The following is a 23,257-nucleotide window of genomic DNA, read 5'->3' on the forward strand; positions in this document are numbered from 1 at the left end:
ACTCACTCCTACACACACAAGAGAGACAATGGTGATTTTTTTCAAGGAAAACAGAAACCTCTTTATTCAAACAAGATGATATGAACAACTTTTGAAGTAGTTGTCAAGGTGACCTTTGGATGTCTTCTTTGTTTCTTTTGTTTTTTGACAGCCATGTTCTTTCTAGGTTCAAGTATGAGGCAGAAAATTCTGAGTCTTTGTCGTGGGGGTTTTATCCAGCAGAAGATGATCAATCTCCCTGGTCCCACGAGGCTTGTATGTCTAATCGGGGGTATAAGAAAAGAAAGATTAATAGAGATGCTGGTGGTCTCTGGCAACTTGGTTCTGGCCTCCCATTGGGGTGGGTCCTAGACCTCTGGCAGCCCTCCAGACTTGGTGACGCCTGGTGCTCTCATAAATGCCCCTGACTTCCTCAACTCCAAAAGGACCCCACGATGCTTCACTTAAGTGAAAAGAGAGCTTCTTAAGGAGAGAAAAACAATGGTCTTATGGTTTTGGAAACACAGAATAAAGGACAAATTCCAAAGATCTCCGTAACCTTCTGCCCATAAGGAACATCTACGTGTTTGTCAGGCCACCAGAGGACAAGGAGCTCAGAGGAATCTGGATTTTGAAAAGGACTTATTTTTTATATCTGGCAGGAAATGTGGGACATAAAAATTAGACTCGAGTTAACTATTCTCCCTAAACTAACTTAATGGAAGAGCCCTCTACATCAGTTTTGTAGACTCACCACGGTCTTCTTCCTCTTCTCCAAAGACTGTATACTGTGATGATGGAATGAGGCCATACCCAAACGGGCTGGAAAATGTTTGTGCCTTATCTTATGGTCTAAAGGTGCCTGAGTACTTTAGCAAGATGCCATGGAATCGTTCACATTGTGTTTGTATGTATCAGGGGTGGACTTTGTGGCAGGTGTTTCAGTGTTGTGACTAATGTCAATTACCTGGCCACACATCCACTCCTGATTTGTGTTGACGCTCATGGTGGATCTGAGAGCAGCTTTTCCAGTTTGGGGTATTCTTTTTGTATGTGATCTGGAAAGAGATAATGTGGTTAGAGTTCTTATTACTCCAAAATGAATAGCCATTCGCCATCTTGAGAGACTATCTACTATTTGAGACTGAACTATTGTGGCAAGCAGAAAACAAGGAACAATTGAAATTCAGGGAGCCTCCAGAGAATCTTTCCCAAGATTTGGGAAAATTACTGCCATTATTTTATTGAATATGTTTTCTAAGTCATTAGCCTGTACCTCAATTTTAATGCAAAAATCTTTCATAAAATACTTTCAAACTGAATTCAACAGCAGATTGAAAATATCATACATTATGTGTAAACTGACTTCGTTGCACGACTGAAGGATAGTTCAACATATACAAATCGATAAATGCAATACAGCATACTAACAGAAGCAAGGACAAGAATCATGCAATCACCTGCACAGATACAGAAAAAGCCTCTAATAAAATCCAGCATCCTCTCATGATAAAAATACCTGAAGAAACTAGTAATAGAAGGGTCATACCCAAGCACAATGTGGGATACAGATGACAGGCCTAGAGCCAATATTACACAAAATGCAGAACAACAGAGCATTTCCTGAAAAACCAGGAGCAATTGAGGCTGGCCACAAGCACCACTCTTCCTTCAATGTAGTGTTTGAGTTCTTCACCAGAGTGATAAGGAAAGGGAAAGAAAGAAAGGGAATACAAATAGTGATGCATGGATGACACATGCAGGAATTTCAGGTGCTCAGGGTTCTTGAGCCCGCTCTGAGGATGAAAGCACAGGTGGACTCCAACAGCAGAGGTCAGGAAGATTTTATTTGTAGAGAAGAGAAGAGAAAGACTGCATATTGGAGAATGCAGGGGGACCCGGAAACCAGTGATCCCATGGGTCAGGTTGGGGATTGGGTTTTATGGCCTTTTTTTTCATTGCCTGGGTTCAGAGATGTCTCTCAGGTGCAGACAGAGATTTCCTGGGAAGGAGAGATTTTCTCCTTCATCACTTATCACCTTATGGGACCTCCTGCAGTCCGTCCTTTAGTCCTTCAATAGGAAAGGAAGAAGTCAAACTATCCTTGTTTGCTGATGATCCTATACTTAAAAGATCCTAAACCCTCTAGACTCTGAGATCTGATCTGGAATTTCACCAAGGAAGCAAGATGTAAAAATCGTAGCTTTTCTATACACCAACAATGCACTTGTTTGAAAAAGAAGTCAGGAAAACAATCCCATTCACCATAGCCTCAAAAAGAAAAAAATGCGTAGGCATAAGCTTAACCAGAGACTTGTCGAAGACTGCTACAATGAAAACTCTAAAGCAGTGAAGAAATCGTAGAAGGATGTTGGAGGCCATCAGTGTGTTTCTGTTAAATTGAGTGCCTCACATAGTGTTTGCTACGTGTGAAGTAAGGGCTCAAGAAATAATACTGCTTAGAATTCTCAGAATGTCAGTTATAACTCTCCTATGTGGATAAATGAGGAGCTGAGTGACTCACCTTGAGGATCCTGTGCTCTTTTGTCTGCTGTCTTTCATATCAGTGTTAAAATAGGCTTTTTTATTCTAGTCGCCCTCACTGGTTGCAGCTTGTAAAACCGCCAGCTTTTGAGGTCTTCTCATGGCATTTTTACAAGGCATCTTGGGTTTGGAAGATGAATTTCTATGTTGGATGCCTGTGGAAGAAAACAAAACAAAATTGAAACTGGAGTTTCAACAATAAATACAAGAAAAAACAAAAGCTGTAATCTGGAGGTGATGTGGGGTGTGGTGGGGGAGGTACAGGTACCTGTTGAGGCAGGAAGTACTAGGCCGGCAGGACTCTGGGGATCCAGGCCCATATACTTGAGCTGTGGCCCCATGCTGCCCTGTACACACCCTTACCTGGGCCTCAATACACAAAGTGACCATCTTTAAGAAACTGTCCTCTCTCTTTTGCTGGGAAAGACTGATGGCCAGAGGGCAGGGCTGCTTCTTACTTCTTGCTCCTGCCCGACTGCTGCCTAGCCAGTCCTGACTCTGAGCTTGGTGTCCCCTCAAACGCTCCTTACTACCTTCACCTCTCCTCATAGGCCCAGACTCAGGGGCTCCTGCCACTGTGTTCCCACTGTATTTTGACTGACCTTCTTTTAACTTTTTAATCTTGTGACACTATGACTGTTGGCCCACATGTCTGTCTCCCCACTGGCTATGGGTCCTTGATGATGAAGGCTGTGGCTTTTCATCCCCCAGCATTTGTACAACACCTGACTTACCTGTTCAACATCTGCTGATGGGATGAAGATGGATGAACTGTGTTTTCTCAAAGGCAATTGCCTCTACTATAAAGTGCTTCCTACTCACACGGAGTCAACAATACGTTTTAGAGGGCACTCATGCCATGACCCAACTGCAATTTCCTTAATGAGACTACACCTGTAGTCAATCATGGATGCTTTCTGAGACTCTGAGCTATGAAAAGCCAGCAATCCCTACATTCAACTGAGAAAAAGCTGCCACCAACAGTCTGTTAGCATGATGAATAAAATAACAGCAGCTGCTGCTGATATTTGAGAGTTTCCTACATGTCAGACACTATTCTTATCCATCAGTCAGATTTAGCTCACTGAAATCTCATGACAACATTAGCTTCCCCTTCTGCAGATGGTAAAGTAAAGCTAAGCACAGAGAGGTTAAGTGACCTGCCCCAAGCCACAAAGCTCAGAAGTGGAGGAGCTTTGAATATGAGCCTAGGCAGTCCAGTTCCTAAATGATGGCTAACAGAACCATTGGTGGCAAGCACACCTGATGCAGACAGTTCATCCAGGGGGTCTTCATCACCCTCTATTTCATCCTCATCGTCAGCCTCATCCTCTTCAGATGTGTCCTTGTCAGATGTTTCTGAAGCCTGTGTTTAAAAATGAAAATCGTGATTATATCTAATATTTAATCATCCTGCCTTAGAATTCAAGGAGGTCAAAGTTGAAGACTGGACTGATGGTAGCTGGGCGTGGTGGCACCTGCCTGTGATCTCAGCACTTGGGATGCTGAGGCAGGGTGACCTCAAGTTGAAGGCCAGCCTTGGCTACTTAGTGAGTTCCAGGCCAGCTTGAGCTACACAAAGAGATCCTGTCTCACAAAACAAAAGCAAAGATTGGTTTGATGGCTAACTTTTGGCATTTCAAATAAAAGGTAAAAAAATCAAATATTTGTAACTGGCTCCAAGAACCTACATACAGGGGACAGGGGCAGGTCACCCTACTTCTGTCTTTCAGCTAAGACATTCAAGAATGAAAAATTTCCCTGACCAAGGGCCTTCAGCTTTGGACCGCCAATTTGTCTTCTGCCTGCTTGGAATCCTAATAAAAGCCAGGGTGGGACCAGTCAGTGAAGAGCTAAAAAGTTCTTTGGCTGTTGCTTGAGGCCAAACTTTTTGAGCCAATGTCTTAAGTGAACTGTTTAATATTGGTGGTACTGGGGTTTGAACACAGGGCTTCACACTTGCTAGGCAGGTACTTTATGGCTTGAGCCACTCCACCAGCCCTTTCTCGTGTTGGATAATTTTGTGATAGGGTCTGTTGAACTATTTGCTGGAGCTGTCTTTGAACTATGATCCTCCTGATCTCTGCCTCCTGAGAAGCTAGGTTTATAGGAGCCATCTCTGCTTCGCAAGTTGAATGAACTTTTTTTAAGCATACATGTGATATTTACATATGTGCTTACAACACATCTCAGATTTACCTCCTCCATCATTCTCCCTCTTCCCCCTTCTCTCCTTTCTTAGAACAATTTCAACAGGTTTCATTCTTTTATTTTCATATATGAATACAAAATACATTCATCGTATGCTTTTTCTTTTGGTGGGACTGAGGCTTGAACTCAGGGCTTTGTGCTTGCAAGTCAGGTGCCCTACCACTTGAGTCACGCCTCCAGTCGCAAATGAACTTTGACATGGTGACTCCCAGCACTTTTCAGAAATCACATTCTGATTCTACATTCTCATGCTCCTTTAGAAATAGTAGGAATGATGAGAACTTGGCAATTGTAAACAGGCAGAATATCAGGTTTTTTTTCTTTTTGGTGGTCCTGGGGGGTTTGAACTCAGGGCTTTGTGCTTGCTAGGCAGGTGCTCTACCCACTTGAGCCACACCCCTGGCCCCAGAAAATCAGTTCTGTAATATAAAATAGAAAGAGTACAGAATCCAGAGAAAACACTTCTTGAATGCATGTGCTCCATCAAAAGACATGGTGTTGGGCAAAACAATTAATTATGAAACAGACCCCCAAAGCATTTGCCATAAACGAACAAGGGTACATTGGGGCTCATTAAAATGAAGAACTCCTGGATCATCACAAGATATTAAGAGAGTGAGGCTAACTATAATATGGGAGAAGATCCCTGTACCACAGATATACAAAGGACTCATAACTAGAGTGGGTAAAACACACACACACACACACACACACCTCTAAAAGGCAGGTGACAAAATAGGCAAATGGACAAGTGACTTGAAAAGACATGTCACCAAAGTAGATCTCTAAATGGCCAGTAAGCATATGAGAAAGGCCCTTGACTTTGCTAGTCATCAGAAAATGTTAATAAATGCAAAAGCATTAGCACCAGGAGCTTCTAAGCGGCATAAGATGATAATAAAACAAGCCACAAGTTGAGTGAAGATATGTCCAACACACGACCAAAACAGAGCATTATCAAGAACATGCAAAGAACTATAAGAAAGTTAGAAAAAGAAAAACCAACTCAAAGGTTTTGGGCAAAAAGACCTAAGCAAGCATTTCACTGGAGAGAAACACGAAAGTGAGCTAGAGACAGGAAAACACGCTCAAACCTTTTAACGACCAGGGAAATGCGAATGCACTTTATTTTATTATCACCAGATTGGCAAAAGTGAAAAAGTTAGCAACAATGTGAAGCAAGAAGAATTCTTGCACACTGGTGGTCGGAGTGTGGAGATTACCTTCCCATCTGTCTCTCTCGTCCGCTTCATGATTTTCTTAAGTGTCTATTTAAAGGGAAATAAAAATTCAAACATGAAAAGAGGTTAAAACTCAGTAGCACTCGAGCAGTTGATTATCTCCATTTTGCAAAGGTGGACAATGTTTGAAATGGCTCCAAAACCACAGATTTAAACAATGAAAGACCTGGGGCAACAGCTGGGTTTCTCCTTCCAGTCCAGGTTTCAACTATAAGATGCTGTGAATGGCAGCAGCTGTGCTTGCTATGACACCACAAACACCCAAAATGACAACTTCTCACTCCTATTTTCATACACATGAAAATTTATTACTTAGACTAAGCACATATTTTTGCAAACCAAGCAGAGATTTCAATAGGATCTTAGTCTTAGACCATTCCGGAAGCTGACATTAAGGAAACTATGGTGCCTCAACGGTGCTACCCAGTGAAGATTTTGACACTAAAAAGAGAAGACGGGGCAGTGGAGGGAAAAGGAGGCAGGTGAAGAAGGTGGTGGTTCCCTGGCCATCTCAGCAACAGGAAGGCATGAGGCACCTCACTTGGGCCAGGTCTCCCAGATTAGTCACATCAATTACACAAAATGTGGCCCTACCTTACACATCCCCTGCGCCCCCTCCACCAGAGGCCTTCACTTCTTTCGAACATAGAAGTTGCAAATTCCAGTCTACTTTAGAAGAAACTCTAACTTTCAACAACCCCTACCAGACTGGAGGTACTCTGTTCAAAGAAGCACTGTTCCCAAAGGTTTGACATGTTGAGGCACTGCTGTAATAACCACTAAGAGTCCATGAGGAGAGGAATGGTCAATTCTGTGTAGAAGTCAGCTCCTTGATAAGAGAATATAGTAGAACAGTCAGGGGCTAATAACACACATCTGCTTTGTGTTTTTCAAAAACATGTTCTGTTATCTTGTGCTCAACATTGTTCAACACAATGACCCCAAGACAGTGAGTGAGTAGCTTTTTTCTTTCTAATCTTTCTTGCAAATTTTGTAACATGATTCTTTCATGTCCCTTCTTGTGTTTCTCCACAGCTTCCTGATTTTTTATTTTGGTATCCCCTTTCTAGGAAATTTATGTAAAAATATTTTTAAAACATTTTTATTAGTGTAAGTTAATTATGCAAAAGGACCCCATTGTGATACTTAGAACGTGTGTGTAATGTATTGTGGTCAAAATCACCTCATGTATATTACAGTCTTAGTCACCTTCCCTCCTCCCTTCTCCTTTTTAATAGTTTTTAGTGGGTTTCATTTAATCTCAGTATATCTGAGTGACATCAGAGAACATTAGTTTAAAAAGTTAAATAGTGATAATATTTTGATTGAGGATTCCTATATATACAATATATGTATCATAGTCGAGGATTATCAGTTTTTAAAGCATTAGTTAAAATGTAAAGACTGAGGTTAAGTTTTAACTGGAAGCTTCCAGTTGTCATGGTTATCATTATGCATATTAGACCACCTTTCTTTAAATGTAAATGATTATAGAACTATCCCTTTACAAGGCAACAGGATCCAAAATTCTTCCATTTCTCAAAAGCTCAGAGGAGTTGTAAAGGTTACTTCCTAAAGTGTGTACAACCACTTATCAAACTTTCCTGTAAGCAGTTTGATGAATGATACGTGAAAACTGAGAAAATAAATTGAGCTACGGGAATAATTCAAAATGAGTATAGTCTGAACTCAGCTTGGGGATTTATTTATCCAGAGGTTTGGATTTAGAAGGGTGAGCCATTCCTGGTGGTCAATTTGATAAGGCATTTGTAATATCTCACTTTCTCTCCTGTTGGGGGAGGCAAAGTATAATTGAACGCCCTGTGTGGCATCACAGAATGCACAATGGGGAAAACTGACCTGGGACATTTAGTCTGTGTAAGCAATTAGGATTTTAAACTATAGGACTACTAATCTATAATCTGCTGCTTTCTGCTTTTGTGTGTTGCCCCTGAGAAACACTTCAGAACTTTGCCAAGGGTGGCTGAAATTGACCTGCAGTGGTATTGGGTAACAGTGAGACTGTAAGGTAAAGATGCAGCCATGAATGCTACATGTGCTCAAAGACACCAATTGCTGCTTTGGGTTTCAATTGAACTTTATTTGCTGGTTCTTATCCACTGTTAGTATGTCAAACCAGCAAACCTGGGGAAATCCGTGATCATCTTCTGGCTGGAATTCTTTATTCATTTTTAAACCTTGTTCTTGAAATCCATCTTCATCTTGTACTTCTGCTGGTTCTTCATCTGCCATGTCTTCTTTCCTAGTAACACCAAGAGCATATAGAGAAATTAGTATTTACTTTAGTCACACACACACACACACGCACACGCACACACACACACACACACACACACACACACACACACACACACAGCATGCAGCAGTATGTGAATGTTTATAGCGAAATTGCTTGTGTGTACTAACATAACTTATACCGATTCACTACATTGTCTGTGTTGTTACTATATAGGACTAATTCATCCTTTTTAAGTAGGGGAAACTATGCATGGGAATGTAAAGAGATTTCTATCAAGTACTGGACTACTTTGCACCGTCAAAAACACATACATGGACACACATGCAAGAGAGAAATAATCAGTCCTTATCTGTTTTACAGTCAGATTCCCTCAGCATCTCACACCCAATCTCACCCGGGGAAGACATAGGTAACTTAGATGTGGGTCTAACGGTGCTCGAGGAAATGAGTGATAGTTTTCCAGTTGTAATTTCTTGCTATTCTAAACATCCTCTTTTCTCCAAGCCCACATAAAGTGTATGGGAAGTAAAGGGTTGTATTTTAAAGAACACTTAATACTTGAAAATAAAGTCAGTACTACAGGTGTTTCTTGCAGGCAGTCAACAGAGAATGACATTATAGCGCCCAAGACAAAATAGGCCTCAAGACAGAAGAGCCTTTCTTTCAAGTTTAAATGCACATAGCTGGCTGTACATGACATTTGCTGACCATACAATGTCATTCCAGCAGTGACTCACTGGCCTGATGAGATTCAGGTGTCATGAAGGTCACTGGAATGCACCCAAGGTAAAACATGAGTAAGTATAATTTTCAGGGTTACAAATCCTGAACTTATACTTTTTAAAAAAAGTAAAGTAAGGGGCTGACCCCAGTTAATGCGAACAGAAATGTGTGGTCACTCAGGTGCTATTGCTGAGAGACAGACCCCTGGACGTCATTTCAATCTCTCTATGCCTTCTCCTAGAACATGTACATTATTGGCACATGTACAAAAACTAAAAGAACACGTATGGAGGACTCAGGGTCCTCTTTGGTCGGCCACTTACAAAGGCTTTAAATGCTGCCTATACTTTCCTTACTTGTCTAGAAGGCAATGAGAGATTCTGATCCTCACTGAAAAAAAACCAAGTTGCTCTTGGAGAATTTGCAACCTGAGAGAAAATTTTCAAAATTTGGGCTACAATAAAATAAAGTGTTACAGCATAAAAAGGATGATTTTGTGCTGACCTAGATTCCATTTTGTCACGCGGTTTGTCTTCTTTCTTGTCTTCTTCTTCATGAGTGACATGGTGATTTTTGGTCAAAACTTTGGGGGCTTCTTCCAGCCTTGAGGTTCCTAATGAGCATTTATTATAAGATCATGTTTAAATAAACACATGTGTTTATTTAAGCACCAACTGATAATAAATAAACATGTGAAACAGTTTAAATAAACATGTGATAGTTATTTTAGGGAACTTACGGTCTCTCAGTCCAACAAGGAAGTACAACACAGCTGAAAACATTAAAAAACCAAATGATGCATAGGCCAAAATTTATAAATCACACGCCAACCCCCGATGACAGAATTAACATTTTGTTTCTTTGAAACAAGATCTCGTTCCAAAATGCAACAAGGATGGCCATTTTGAGATAGCTGAATCAAATGATTATATCAGAAAAATGATTAAGATATACTGAATATAGGGGAAGCCAAGGGTATACCAAGTCCAAATGAAGAATAAAAGCCCTACTCAACTAAACAAAACATAACTGGCATACATGTGAAGACTTGTGCATGCTTTTTAGTACTGTTTAGCGGAACTCTGACAACAGCATATACATTTGGTTATCATAAAGTGGTCAGATGTAGGTAACAAAAGAAACCAACACTATCAGGAAAATAAGGTGAAGACATGGAGGCACATTATAATATTTTAGTCTAGGTAACTGATTTCTTTGTTTTAATTAAATAATGTGTGACAATGAAAATTTTAAGACACATCAAGAATGAATAGTTTGTAATAAAATCATTTGTGACAAAGAATTCAAGGTGGAATTCCTTAAAAAAGTAAAATTCCCCAGGAGGTTTGAATTTAAGTAGTGTCTATAGGTGTAAGGATACATGTGATAGGCAAACTAGGAAAAAAAAAAAGCAATGTGACACTTTCGGGAACTTACATCCAGCACACACCAAGGCACACCACATGTTATGGCCTATATATGGAAACTGACTTACATCTTCAAACCTGTTCATCCATGATAAGCTAGCTGTGCTCTCTGCAAGAACCATGCAATACTGGAAATGGAAAGGCCCATGGGGATTACCTAGACAAACCCTCTCATCCAACCTGTGCTTTTTCTAGCAGTTCCCAAAACGGATTTTCCAAAAGCAAAGGGGTAGGTGAGTAAGCAGTTCAGACAAGGGCAAGCAAGTAGAAAAGAAACAGTCCAGTGGACCAGTGAGTTGTTCAATTCTCTTTATCTGAAATAAAGATCATTCCCTAAAGTCCTCTCAGTTGGGAAATGAAATGAAGCTGACCATTCCCGAAGTACCTTAAGATCTTCTGTGTTGCTAAAATAAGCTTACCTTCACAGATCGTGTTTTTGGACATCACCCTCAGATTTACTCGTAGACGCTGTTCTTCTCTTCTTTCTGATGGAACCTAATGCATTTGGCACAAATACAGTACATTGGACAGGTGTTATTTTGTACGACAGAGAAGTATGTGCTGGTATTGATGGTAAAACTGGAATAGGTGATGACGAATGGTTCCTTTGACTCTGTTTGCTGAGAAAAAGTACCAAATGTGTGCTAATTTATTTTAAATATATGATTTCATAAAATATGTTTTGATACTATGAGGTAATGACATTATTGTAATGTGGGCATTTTTATAATAGACAAAATAAATACGCATAGTATTTATTTCCCTTATGAGACACTGATATGAAATGTGTCTTGGGAAAGCACCTACCAGGAATTAGTTGCAAATGGGCTACTTACGTAGTATATACTGGAGAGGGTGAACGCCACCCACGGGCAGATGATGGCCATCTATAACAAGGTATGTGTGATGATGGACGCTTTTTGATTACAGGGTTTGAAATCTGTGTTTTCGGTTCTGGTTTCTGAGCAGATTGGTGCAATAAGGTAAGACATTACTAGCAATTATTTTGCTGTAGCTAGCTTTCTTTTGGGGAGAAAAATATTCTGCATAAAAGACAATTATAGCCAGGTGCCAGTGGCTCACGCCTGTAATCCTAGCTACTCAAAAGGCAGAGATCACGAGGATCATGGTTTGAAGCCAGCCTGGGCAAATAGTTTGGAGACCCTACTCAAAAGACCCTTCACAAAAATAGGGCTGGTGGAGTGGCTCAAGGTGAAGGCCCTCAGTTCAAGCCCCAGTACCATACATAAAAAAATTTTACTTCCTTAAACCCCCAATTTCCCTTTAGTGCATGAAAAACAAGTACAAAGATACTTTCTTCTAGACTAAGAAGTTATATCACACAATTCCAGTACAGAACAGAAACAATTAATTTAAAGGAAATCTTTTACTTCAAAACCTAATTCAACTTCTGAATCTTAATTAAGGGTTAGAACATTTCTCAAAAACTTTTTCCTCAAGAATTTAGAAACAGTTCACATAAGCTGTTATGTTTTCTATCTTCTACTAAAAGTTTACTAATATTACCTAATATTTCATCTCTGGGGTGAAATGCTGGTACAACAAACTTCAGAGAAGTTTTAATTAGCTGAAGTAATTTATTAATTGGAGTGCAGAATGCCACAAACAATAAGTTACTTATGTTATAAAATCTGACCTGGCTAAAATGCATATATGTTACTAGGAAATGTGTCACTACAAGGCACCTGACAAACCTCTGGAGACTTGTTTTGGCCTATGATACACATTCATGCTCACCTTGCATGGCATGTCTACACTTGTCTGTGATGCCACATCTACAATCACTTTAGGAGGTGTTATGCTATCCTTAGATGGTCCTTTCATACTTGCGTCTGATGATCTTCCAGCTTTTCCCTCAAGATGAGCTTCCAAGTTCTCTTCTACATTAACTTCGGGTAGGACTTCCACACTGGTCTCATCCGCATTTGTCTCAGTGGACGCTTCCATGCTAGCTGGGTCTATGCCAACTTCAGGAAATATAGCCATGCTGGTCTCAGGGGAGGTGTCCAAACTCACCACTGGTGATGCCTCCACACTCACCAATGGGGATGATTCCACGCTCAAAGGCAATGAGTCTAAGCTTAACACAGGGGATTCCATGCTAGCCATGGGAGTAGTAGCTATGCTCACCATGGGGTGTACAGCAGGTTGCACATCTGTATTCCCCTGAGGAGGCATTTCCACATTCTCCTTGGGGGTCACTTCTATGTTCATTTTGGGGGCTGCCTCCACGTTCACCTGGGGGGGCACCTCCACGATCACTTCAGGTGGCACTTCTGACTGCTTAGATGGTATTGCCATGCTAGCTTTGGGGGATATGCTCATATTTGCTTCAAGAGGGGTGTCTGCTTTCTCCAGGGGAGTCATATCTAACTTTGTGTGAAGATTCATTTTGACTCCTAACATAGAAAGCACGGTGGAAGTCTTCAACTCATCACTGCTGTGGCTACGAATTGGCACTTGTATATAACGAAGGACATGATTGCTGATGACTGTAATTGAATGAGAACAGAGGAAAATTCCATAAAGTCAGAAATTTCACAAGATAAAAACAATATACCATGACAGTATAAGACAGGAACAGAGAAAAGAGACTATTAGCAAATCACAGGAATTACATACAACACAGGAAGTATTCAGTGAAAATGCATCACAGACACAGTACAGAACCAGAAGCAACACCAAAAACAGAGTTGCTGCCAGGCACCAGTGGCTCACACCTGTCACCTTAGCTACTTGGGAGGCTGAGATCAGGAAGACCACAGTTTCAGGCCATTTGAGACTCCATCTCAATGAAAAAAATGCTGAGTGTGGTGCCATGTGTGTGTCATCCCAGATATGGCAGAAAGTGTAAAAGCAGAGAACAGAAGGATTGTGGTTCAAGCCAGCCTGGGCAAAAAATAAGACCCTGTCTCAAGAATAACCAGAGGAAAAAGGTCTGGAGGTGAGGCTCAAGCAATAGAGTGTGCCTAGCAAAAGTGATGATCAGAGTTCAACCTCAATACTGCCAAAAATGGAAAAAAATGAATTTTGTTGTAAATATTTTGCTCCAGTAAGTCTATCATGTTTACGAAGAGCCCTCTGACAATGGCATTTGTTCTAATAGGAATTAACCTGAATCGATTAAGCAGAGTGTCTTCTGGTAAGTGAATGGCTCAGTATGAAACAAAAGCAAGGAAACACATGTAAATGGGTAGTACTAGGGAAAAGGTGTTGAAAAGAAATTACTTTAAACAAACACTTTAGTGTGCTAAAGTCAGCCATGACTGTATTTGAGGGACTGTCTATGGGATGAGGGGGATGGGGGAAGAGGGAAAGAGAAAGGTAGGGGGAACAATACTGAAGTACATTCTCTTTAGTTATGAAGGTGGCACAAGTCAACTTACTGAAAGCTGTTGAAAAACAGAGGGGATTGGAGATGTGGGGGAATAAAAATTCAAGCAGTGAAAACAAGAAAAAGATCATAGAGGCAAAAGAGTGAAGCTTTCTCCAAAGTGTGGCCACATAACACTTTTAAGCCACCACTTAAGATATGTACTTAGATAATATATTCATGTGTGAAATACCACAACGAAAAGCCTTTAAACAATGAATACACACTTAAAAAACGAAGGACAGGAATGTAAAACAGGTCCTATGCAGAGGTAGGTATTAATGGGGGAGGGGCGAGCGAACATAGGGGTGAAGGACGGTGAATATGGTCGAAGTACTTTGTATATGTGTATGAACATAAGAATGAAGCCTGTTGAAATTGTCTTAAGAAGGGAGTGGCAGGATTTGGGAGAATAATGGAGGAAGGAGGTAGATCTAACCAAGATATATGGTAAGCATATACGGTATATAGTGTCACAATAAAACCTCCCTGTACAACTAATTATATGCTAATAAACATGCTTAAAAATGAATTGTACTGAGAAATAATCACCTGGCTTGTTCACATACTGGTTGTCACCATGAGAGCGCTCTCTTCTGTCCTTTCTATTCAGAGATGAGCTTCTTTTAAGTTCTCTTTTTCCTAAAGATTAAATCAAAGGAGTATTACTTTTCTTTTCAAAAATGACTTAAATATATTATTTCGGGAGTCAGCTACTCATTTTATCAAACATTTTTAATCTTCTCTACCCCTGCTTGTAAGAATTTATTTAACTTCAAGAGATTACAGAGATCTTGTGTACCCCCAAACTTAAAATTACTTTACTCCATTTTCTGAAAAGGAAAAAAGTTAGAAAATGGTAAAAATTCAGAGGGAAAATGTCTGATATTATCTGACAACACCAGAGTTCCCATGTTAGGACTACACAACAAGCCATTGTGTCTAATACTAAAAGTAATTTATAATTAGTCATAACTATTTTTAAACAAACATGAGCATTAGCATTTGATACTGATGTCACAACTTATGCAATCCAACCACTCATAAGGGAAACAGCCTGCTTCATGTAGACACTTTTCCATTTTACTTGGCATATTCTAGCTTTGATGCTGAGGAATATCTGTTTAAAAGAGAATTTCTCTTCCGGGGACTTGTAAATTAAAATACATTGTGATGACTTGGAATTGCTCCTTCAGTGCAATTTAAGTAATTGCTACCTTCAAAGTCATCACCTGTCCCTTCTGCTTACATGTCTCATTAATATGGCAAGTAGACACATTAATGAAACCACACTACTGTTGACTCAGTATATTAAATCTTTGTTAGTTCCTGAAGGTAATGAGATAGTAAAACATAGTCAACTCTTGTGGAACAATTGAGATATATTAAAATGAAAGCACATATATATGATATTGTAATTAATATTACCTGATTTTTCTAAAGGATTTAGTTGGTGAATAATAAATTAATTTTTGCTGTATGACAACTAAGGTGCTAGGAAAAATCTCCTTAACATTAACTCTGAATGAATCCAATGCTTTGGGAAAGCATAGTGAGGATGGAGTGGTAAAAGGATCAGCTGCTCTCAGACAAGTACAAGAGAAAATGTGTTGCACTCAGACTGGCAACAAAATAAAAAACCCTTCAAGCTCATTGTTAAAACTGTAGGAGTCTTAAGAGAACAAACAGCAATGTAAATTTGAACAAAACAAAAGTTCTTTTTGCCCCAGAAATCCTTTTCAAGATATGACAACTATAAAATACTTTTAGACTCTCTTTTACTTGGATAACCACAGCTACAATTAATTACACTTTAAATGGTATCACCCAGTATCATTTATTGCAGTAGAGTTTTATAGCTGTCAGCATTGCTCAAAACATGCCAACGTATCTAATAATGTAAAACATACATTTTAAAATTCAACCTGTTACTACGCTTTTTCAATTCACAAGGCACAAAAGTGGTATTTGCTTTGTATTTACTTACTGATTTTTGAAGACAGAGTTTTACTCTGTTGCCTAACTAGCCCCAAACTCCTGGGGGCTCAAGTGATCATTCCTTTCAAACTACACAAATTTAACTTGTGTTCTATGAAAATGTGTAGAATTATGTTCAGGTACAGGGAAATTTCTATTGCGACAATAGTAAAGAAGGTAGACAGTTTATTTTTTTTTTCAGAAAAATATACAGGAGAGCCAGGTGTGTTGGTGCACACTTGTAATCCCAGCTACTTGGGAGGTGGAGGCAAGAAGATCAAGAGTTTAAGACCAGCCTATACAAAGTATTAGTGAGACCTTATCCTAAAAACAAAACAATAAAGGGGACAAGGGCTGTGGCTCAAGTGGTAAAGTACTTGTCTAGCAAGTGCAAGGTCCTTGGTTCAATCTCTAGTACCTCAAAAAATATGCATTGGATAAGCTGTGTAACTATTTGGCATCTTTATGGTGATTATAAATTTAAGATTTAGGGTATCCTGAGTTAAAATCTATTATAAAATCTTACCTTTTTCTTCTGCATTGGCATATGACATAGCTAAATATAAATTTACTGTGTATTGCATTTTTGTTTAGTGTATACAGATGAAAACCTTCCTGAAAATGCAAGCCAATGTTTAAATATGAACACTAATGAACTTAAAATTTAGCAATCATATTATTTACCATTTTTATTTTCAGTGTTCTCAGTAGAACCGTCCCATGAACATCTCTTTGATCGCTGATCAAAACGAGTACTCCATTGCATAGTACGCGAAACAGCAGCTCTATATTTCTCCTTTGAAAAATAAATGCCAATACTTTTAATATATTCATTATATTGGTTACCATAAGTTTTCCAGTTCAGACAACATGCCCCTCGCCAAACTTCTTTATCAAGTACAAGTTTTTGTGTGTCAGTCAGTCACTCCCAGATCTATTTAGGGACACTTAAGATTAACTGGACTAGACAGAGAGAATGGCATCACAGAGAGCATGCCAGATTCAGAAGAAATCAAGCATATTCAGAGTAAAGGAGTGGAATGACCTACAAGAGAAAAACGTAGTGTCAAAAAGAGAAAATCATACAGAATAGCCAGATGCCAAGAATAAATAACACAAGAAACTGAAGGGATACAGAAGAGAAAAAAAAGGACATAATGAAGCCACTGCCTCATAATAGCATGCCCAAGATACCAAAGAAAAGAAAAAAAGAGGGAGAAAAAGGCAGCAATAGTGCCACAAAACAAGAGAGTGAATGCTAACTATGTCAGGAAAGGGACTGGCAGGAACAGAAGGGACAGGGGAAGGGAGGGAGAGCTAGACAGGACAGCAAGTGCTCTGACAATTAGAGGTGGAAGAAAATCAGATGGGACAAGTCAGGGAAGGGAGGCAGTGGGATCTGCCCTTAGCCTCTAGGCAATGGGACAGCAATGTATGCTTTTTGGTGGCAGAGAGAACAGCTCAGAGCAAACCCTAGACCAAAGGCATCCTGTGAGCTACATCCTGAAGGTAGACAGGGCTCTGTTTTTGGAAGGCAGTTAGGTGGGTCTATGTTCCTGGACCTTACCAGGACAGGGCGAGTGCCTCTAATGCTGAGGGGAAGGAAACAAAGACAGGAAGTATCAAGATTGTCTCCTTTCCAAAGGGCCAGGAAAGGCGGACAAGGGCTAAGAAAAAAGTATTTCAGATACAGGCAATGCAGTGAGACAGACAGGCTGCAGAAGTACGCACTGTTTCAGCTTCTAAATTCTGTTTTCTCTTTTCTGAAGATAGTCTCCTTCGCTCATCCTTTTCTTTTTGCTCTTTTATCTTCCGTTGTTTTTCTTCCAGTTGCTTTTCAAACTGAAGTTTTGCTTTCCGTTCCTTCTCAAGGAGTTGCATCTCTTTATTGGCTGAAATATTCCAAATACATTTTCAAGGTGTAGAACCAAGAAAATATTTAAGTTTTACACATTATACACGTAGAAGGAACAGGTTATTTTATCTCATTCTCTTTCTTAAAACAATACAGTCTATGCTAGTAACTAAAGATTAATTATGTAAGTAAACACAGGTGGCCACCACAGAACCATTTTTCACTAGGTATTCATTTAACTCTGAAGAACTATAGTGTCCAAGCCAGATGACCTTCATTCTGGCCAAACTAAAATTCCAAATTAACAAGAAATGTTTTCTTTCATGTAAAATTTTGCTGACTTCAGATCAAGTCAAACTCCACCAGATTAATATGCTATATTTTAAAATACAGGCTTAAAAAACACATGGCCAGAATATATGTTTTGCTTCCTTCTATTAGGAAACTACTTTCACAATCCTCATCTATAGGGACAGTATTAAGCACGCAGATTTTATATTAATGAAGGTAGTAGTATACCCAATCATGGAAGTACATGTTTTCCTATATTCAAATTTTTCCTGAAGAAAACCTGGAGATTATCTACGCAGTTGTAAAATACTCTTCCAATACAGTACTCTTTGTCTTTCTCCTCAATCAAAACAAAGATTATTTATATTCCATTTGAAAAAGTTTGAGCACTAGGAAAAGCAAGGGAAACCAATTCAGAAATGTTTACATAAAGTTCATTCATTTTGATTTAAAGGAAAACATCTAATATATACCTTCTAAAATATACCCAAACACTGTATACACGTGAGTAAATGTAAAACAATAAACTAAAAAAAATGGACAAAACACAAACAAAATATACCTTCCTCTTGTCATTTTCTTTCTTGTCTACGTTCTTTTGCTAATCTTTGCTTCATGTCGTTTTTAAGAACAGAGCTATCGGTTACTACAAAGAGAATATAGTTAGATGTTAATACGATATCGAATTTTAAAGATACAACAATTTGACATCAATCGAAGCATTACAGAAATTATACCCATTGGTTTAAAAGCTGGTCTTGCATTATGAGATTGAGTAGCTAAGGAGCTAATGCGACTTTGACGTTTTTCTTCTGCGTCAGTTTGAGACACAGCAACTGGAATACAGGAAGATAAGGAAAGGCATTAGATGTTAAGAATACAAACTGCTAACCCAAGGGGTAGGCAAACCACAGCCAAATGTGTCCTGATAATAAAGGATTGGATCACTTCTATAAGGTAACATCATGACTACTTAATCTGAGTCAACAAAAAAGACATACTGAGTACCTGTGATGCTCAGCAATGCTTTCATGAGGAACTAAAAGTGCTTACTGTGGAAGTGCCAAGGTATTTGTGCTCACAAAGACAAGTAGAGTTGTTAATAGCAGTGGCAGCACAAACTTGTGGATGAGTAGATACTTTCACCAAGCTGGCAAGGAATTAGAAAGAAGTTAAGTTTCACCCTAATTTGGGAATTTAGAAGATAAGAAATTAAGAATTTATGGATCCAAATTTGGAAACAAAGCATTAACAGCGAGGTCCTCAGAGACTGGGTCCAATTTTAAGTACTACATTTATAAATCACCTAAATCGGGGGCATAGGAAGCCCAAATTTGGTTCATGATTCCCATCATAACTACTTCTCAGGTTATTTCTATTTAATAAAACCGTTAAATAATCTGGTAAAATTGTACATTTTGAGAGACACTGTCTTTATGGTCAGCTAAATTGTGTCAAATACACACTCCTGTCCTTCATACTTCTAAGCAGGAGAACTAAATGCGCACACGAAACTGCCAGTAGTTGAAGTAGTAAGAAAGCTGACAAGAGTCTAATCTTCAAATTTAGCTGGGTCATAACTTATCTGAGCTGTTAGACCCCTGAGAACAAAAAATATCATTTCTCTCTTTTGAAATGGTGATCTCCATGGCAACAATTGTAATGTCACTTTCAAGCTTACACTGTAAAATAAGTCCCAGATAGCTTTTCTCAGTGGCCACTAACATCTCAGGCTTCATTAGTTCTCTGCCGCACAAGCACACATTTCCTTAATTATTTTAACTACCTATCATAACCGTTAATTTAGTTTTTCTTAATATGTGGTAACCAGACTTGTGTGCAATAGCATAGGGGCGTATCTCCTATGCTCTTAAACAAGGATAAAACAGATTTTTCAGTGTTCTTCTCCAGGCCCTTCCCAGAGATGCCCAGGATTGTGAGGCATTTTAGATGCAGCCATACATGGAATTAAGGAGTTCAATTAAAGAGTTAAGAACTCTCATGTGCATTATCCTGTAGTTTTTCTTACATTTCCCTAAAATGTGCTCTACTAATCTTACACATCACTTTTATTGAACTTTATCATTTTTCTGCCTGTTTACAAGAGATGTGTGTTGGCACTTTGGTATAGTTTATATTTGTTTGCTTGACATTTTTCTACCTAGAATGGTCACATGTCCAAATACTGGTTCTCCTTCCATCTTCACTGTGCATCAGAATGGAACTTTTGGAGGGCTGCGGATATAGCTCAGTTGGGGAAGTGCACACTTAGCATACTCCAGCCAAGGCCCAGTTCAATCCTCAGCACCACAAAAAGAAGAAACAGAGAAAAGAAAAGGCATAGCCTTGCTAATGGTTTTAAAGCAATGAGAAAACTGAAGCTAAACCTATCTTTCTCAGATCACATAGGTAGCAAGTAGTGGCACCACATCTTAGTTGTACAATAAAAAGCAACTTGAGTTGAGATAGTAAAGCATTAAGAAAGAAACTAATAGGAAAACAAAGAAATATGCAATCGGGAAACCACAAAAATAGGTGAGTTCATGGAATTTTGTCTAAAATAACAACAAAGTCACAAGGCTGACAGATACTTCCAGAAGACCTCTCAGCATGTCTTTGGAATTGATAATAAAAACTGGGGACAATTTTCTACCACTTCCAGCTATCTACAATGAGTGACCACTTGGAAAGAATATATATAGCTGTCCATTACAGTAGACATGCAACTTGGAAAGAATATTCAGCTGGCCATTACAGTAGACCTTCCACTTGTAGAAGCTGTTCAAGATTTTCTAACCTTACAGGTTCTCCAGCTCTAAACTCTATGAGAATCTGGCTGTCAATCTCAGTAGCTTTCCCTGAATGTGTACAAAGTATTTTTTACATAATTTATTCTAGGCTGAGAAATCATGTGTGAATTTAGAAAAACAAGAAGGGAAAGGTGACAAGTCAATAGCAAACTTTCTTATGCTCATCTGGTTGAAATACTCAAAGTGTATTTTAAAACAATTCTGGCTAGGCACTGGTGGTTCACGCCTGCAATCCTAGCCACTCAGGAGGCAGATATCAGGAGGATCATGGTTCGAAATCAGCCCGGGGAAATAGTTTGTGAGACCCTATCTTGAAAAAAATCTATCACAAAAAACGGCTGGTGGAGTGGCTCAAGGTATAGGCCCTGAGTTCAAGCCTCAGTACTGAAAAAAAAGTTCTGTATAAAAATATGAAAAAACGTGTTTGTTGAAAGAAGCCTATTTCTTTGGAATTCCTTTTCTTTTCTTTTTTTTTTTTTTTGGCAGCACTGGAGTTCGAACTCAGGGCCTCAGGGCCTCACCCTTGCTAGGCAGGTGTTCTATCACTTCAGTCACTCCACCAGCACATTTCTTTGGTATGCTACAACCAGTGCACAGGAAACATAACTAAACATATCCATACATTTATATCACGAATATATCTAATGTATATATTAATGCATATGCATATAAATGGACACTGTTTTAACTCATCAGCCAGGATCTCCACAGGAGATGAAACTGACCTAGTAAAGGTTGTCTTCTTGACCCCTTCAGGAAAATGCTGAGACCATGAGGGCAGTTTTAATCAAGATGGAGTTCTGTTCCAGTCTAACATGGGATATTTTCAATTCTGAATGTAGAAGGAGAGGCAAGAATGTAAAGGAGGGTTTTGAGTTAAGCCTTTTTTTGTTTTGCATGGCTTTTATGTTTTTATTTTGAAATGCTGTAAATTCAAGAGTACAGGTTAATTTCAATCACTGAAATAAACTAAGATCAGAAGGTCTTAGGTATTAACAAAGAATACAACAATTTATTGCAAACTCTATCTCTCTAGATGAATAAGCTACAAGCAGGAGTACTGATTTTCCCCTATGGAACCGTTTGTTTGCTTCTGACACCTTCTTTGGAGAACTGATTCCTATTTTTAGTAACATATGGCCACCCAATCTCAGTGAATCTAAACTACCTTGTCAATTACACATGCAAAAGTCCCTAAGGATTTCAACAGAAGTCAATAGAAATCATGTATTCTAGTGCATAGGTGGGAGAGAGAGTCTTCAAAGCAGGCTACAATCTTCCTTACTTGGGCAAGAAATACTTCCTTGCCCAGGTGTCCAGCGCAATCTCCTAAAGGAAGGGCTGCAAACTTTGATACGATTAACGAGATTTTTTGGTGGGGGCTGGGGGGTACTCTGGCGATGAGACGTGTGGAAGAGAAAGCACTCTGAAGTGCTGATTCTCCTTTAGTTCAACCTAGGGCCTGCAAGATGACCCAAGGAAGGTGACATCTTGGGGGAAGTCAAGTGCTACAGCATGCTAATCAGGAGATCAGCACAGAGCCAAGTTTCATGTCACCTTTCAAAGCATCCCCATCCCCTGCTCCATCCTCCCTGAACCTTGACAAGGAGGGTGCAGCGTCCCGTCCCAGGTTGGGGCAAACCTCAAACTTTCCAATCCTGGAAGCTCCGCCGTGGCGCGCGGTATCCCGGGCAGCAGAACGTCCGTTGCCCTTTAACAGCTGGCGTGACTCGGGGCCACACGCGGGGCCCCGAGTTCCAGCCCCGCCCGCGGGGGTTCGCCCGTTGGCATCGGCAGTTTGGCCGTTGGCACGGACAGTTTGGCCACCGGCATCGGCGGTTTGGCCGTTGGAAGCGCTGGCCGGCCGTTTCCCCTCCCGCCCCCTCCCAACCTCCCCACTGTCCCATCCCAGGACAATCCCGCGGGATGAGGGAGGACCAAGGCGACTCCAGAGAAAAGTTTTCTGACGCCGGCCATGCTGCTCCAGCTGGCCCGGGGGCAGTGGGAACCCCGCCTCCCTCGAAGGCCCAAGTCCCCTCGGGAGCCGCAGGCCCACTTACCCATTCGTTCCTGTGTACCCCGCAAGGATGAGCTGCCGTTGGCGCTGGCGACAGCGCGGTCCGCCATCTTCACAGCCAGGCTGGGAACCACCACCGGTGGCTCTGGGGCCGCACCGCGCAGGCGCCGCCGCGGCCTCCGCTGGGGCCGCAGCAGCCGGGACCCGGGAGGTCCGGGCAGGAACCCCGGGGGACGGGGCGGGGCGGGGCCCAAAGAGCCACCGCTCCGCCTTGGGACCCTCAGTCGAGGCAGAGCGACTCTTAGCAGGCCCAGTCGCTGCCCCGGCTGGCCAGCGACTGACTGAAGAAACTCTTACCTGCCACGCTCTAGCCCTGTTGCGCGTTCCGGGCGCCAGCCAATCAGCAGCCTGCTTGCCCATGCTCCGGTTTCCCCTTTCTCACCTCTCCCTAGCAACACAGTCACATTCCAGCCTTCGCCATCCATTCCTCAGTTCAGGGGCACTTATCTATTTATCTATCTATTTAGT

General features: G+C 40.4%; 2 protein-coding genes across 7 annotated transcripts in view; both read right to left on the bottom strand.

Annotated features, from left to right (window-relative positions):
- The window catches only part of LOC109675936 (uncharacterized), a 529,573-nt gene extending 506,795 nt beyond the window's left edge, over nt 1–22,778 (bottom strand). For 5 of the 6 annotated variants that reach the window (XM_074063359.1, XM_074063356.1, XM_074063357.1 and 2 more), the window contains exon 1: nt 21,438–22,778. The gene's annotated coding sequence lies outside the window, so the exon portion shown is untranslated. The remainder of the gene's footprint in view (nt 1–21,437) is intronic. The other variant, XM_074063358.1, reaches the window with a different exon arrangement.
- LOC141419766 (uncharacterized) lies at nt 1–22,839 on the bottom strand. The gene is given in 15 exon segments (XM_074063369.1): nt 1–261; nt 947–1,037; nt 2,504–2,678; nt 3,787–3,889; nt 5,958–6,002; nt 8,121–8,238; nt 9,463–9,571; nt 10,805–10,880; nt 12,144–12,373; nt 14,332–14,421; nt 16,441–16,552; nt 17,488–17,648; nt 18,465–18,548; nt 18,640–18,738; nt 22,773–22,839. Coding segments are annotated over 13 exon segments (1,404 nt in total). The 3' UTR covers nt 1–261; nt 947–1,037; nt 2,504–2,568.
- Between the last annotated feature and the right edge of the window lie 418 nt (nt 22,840–23,257).

This window comes from Castor canadensis, chromosome X (genome assembly GCF_047511655.1).
Source record: "Castor canadensis chromosome X, mCasCan1.hap1v2, whole genome shotgun sequence".
Taxonomy (NCBI): Eukaryota; Metazoa; Chordata; class Mammalia; order Rodentia; family Castoridae; genus Castor; species Castor canadensis.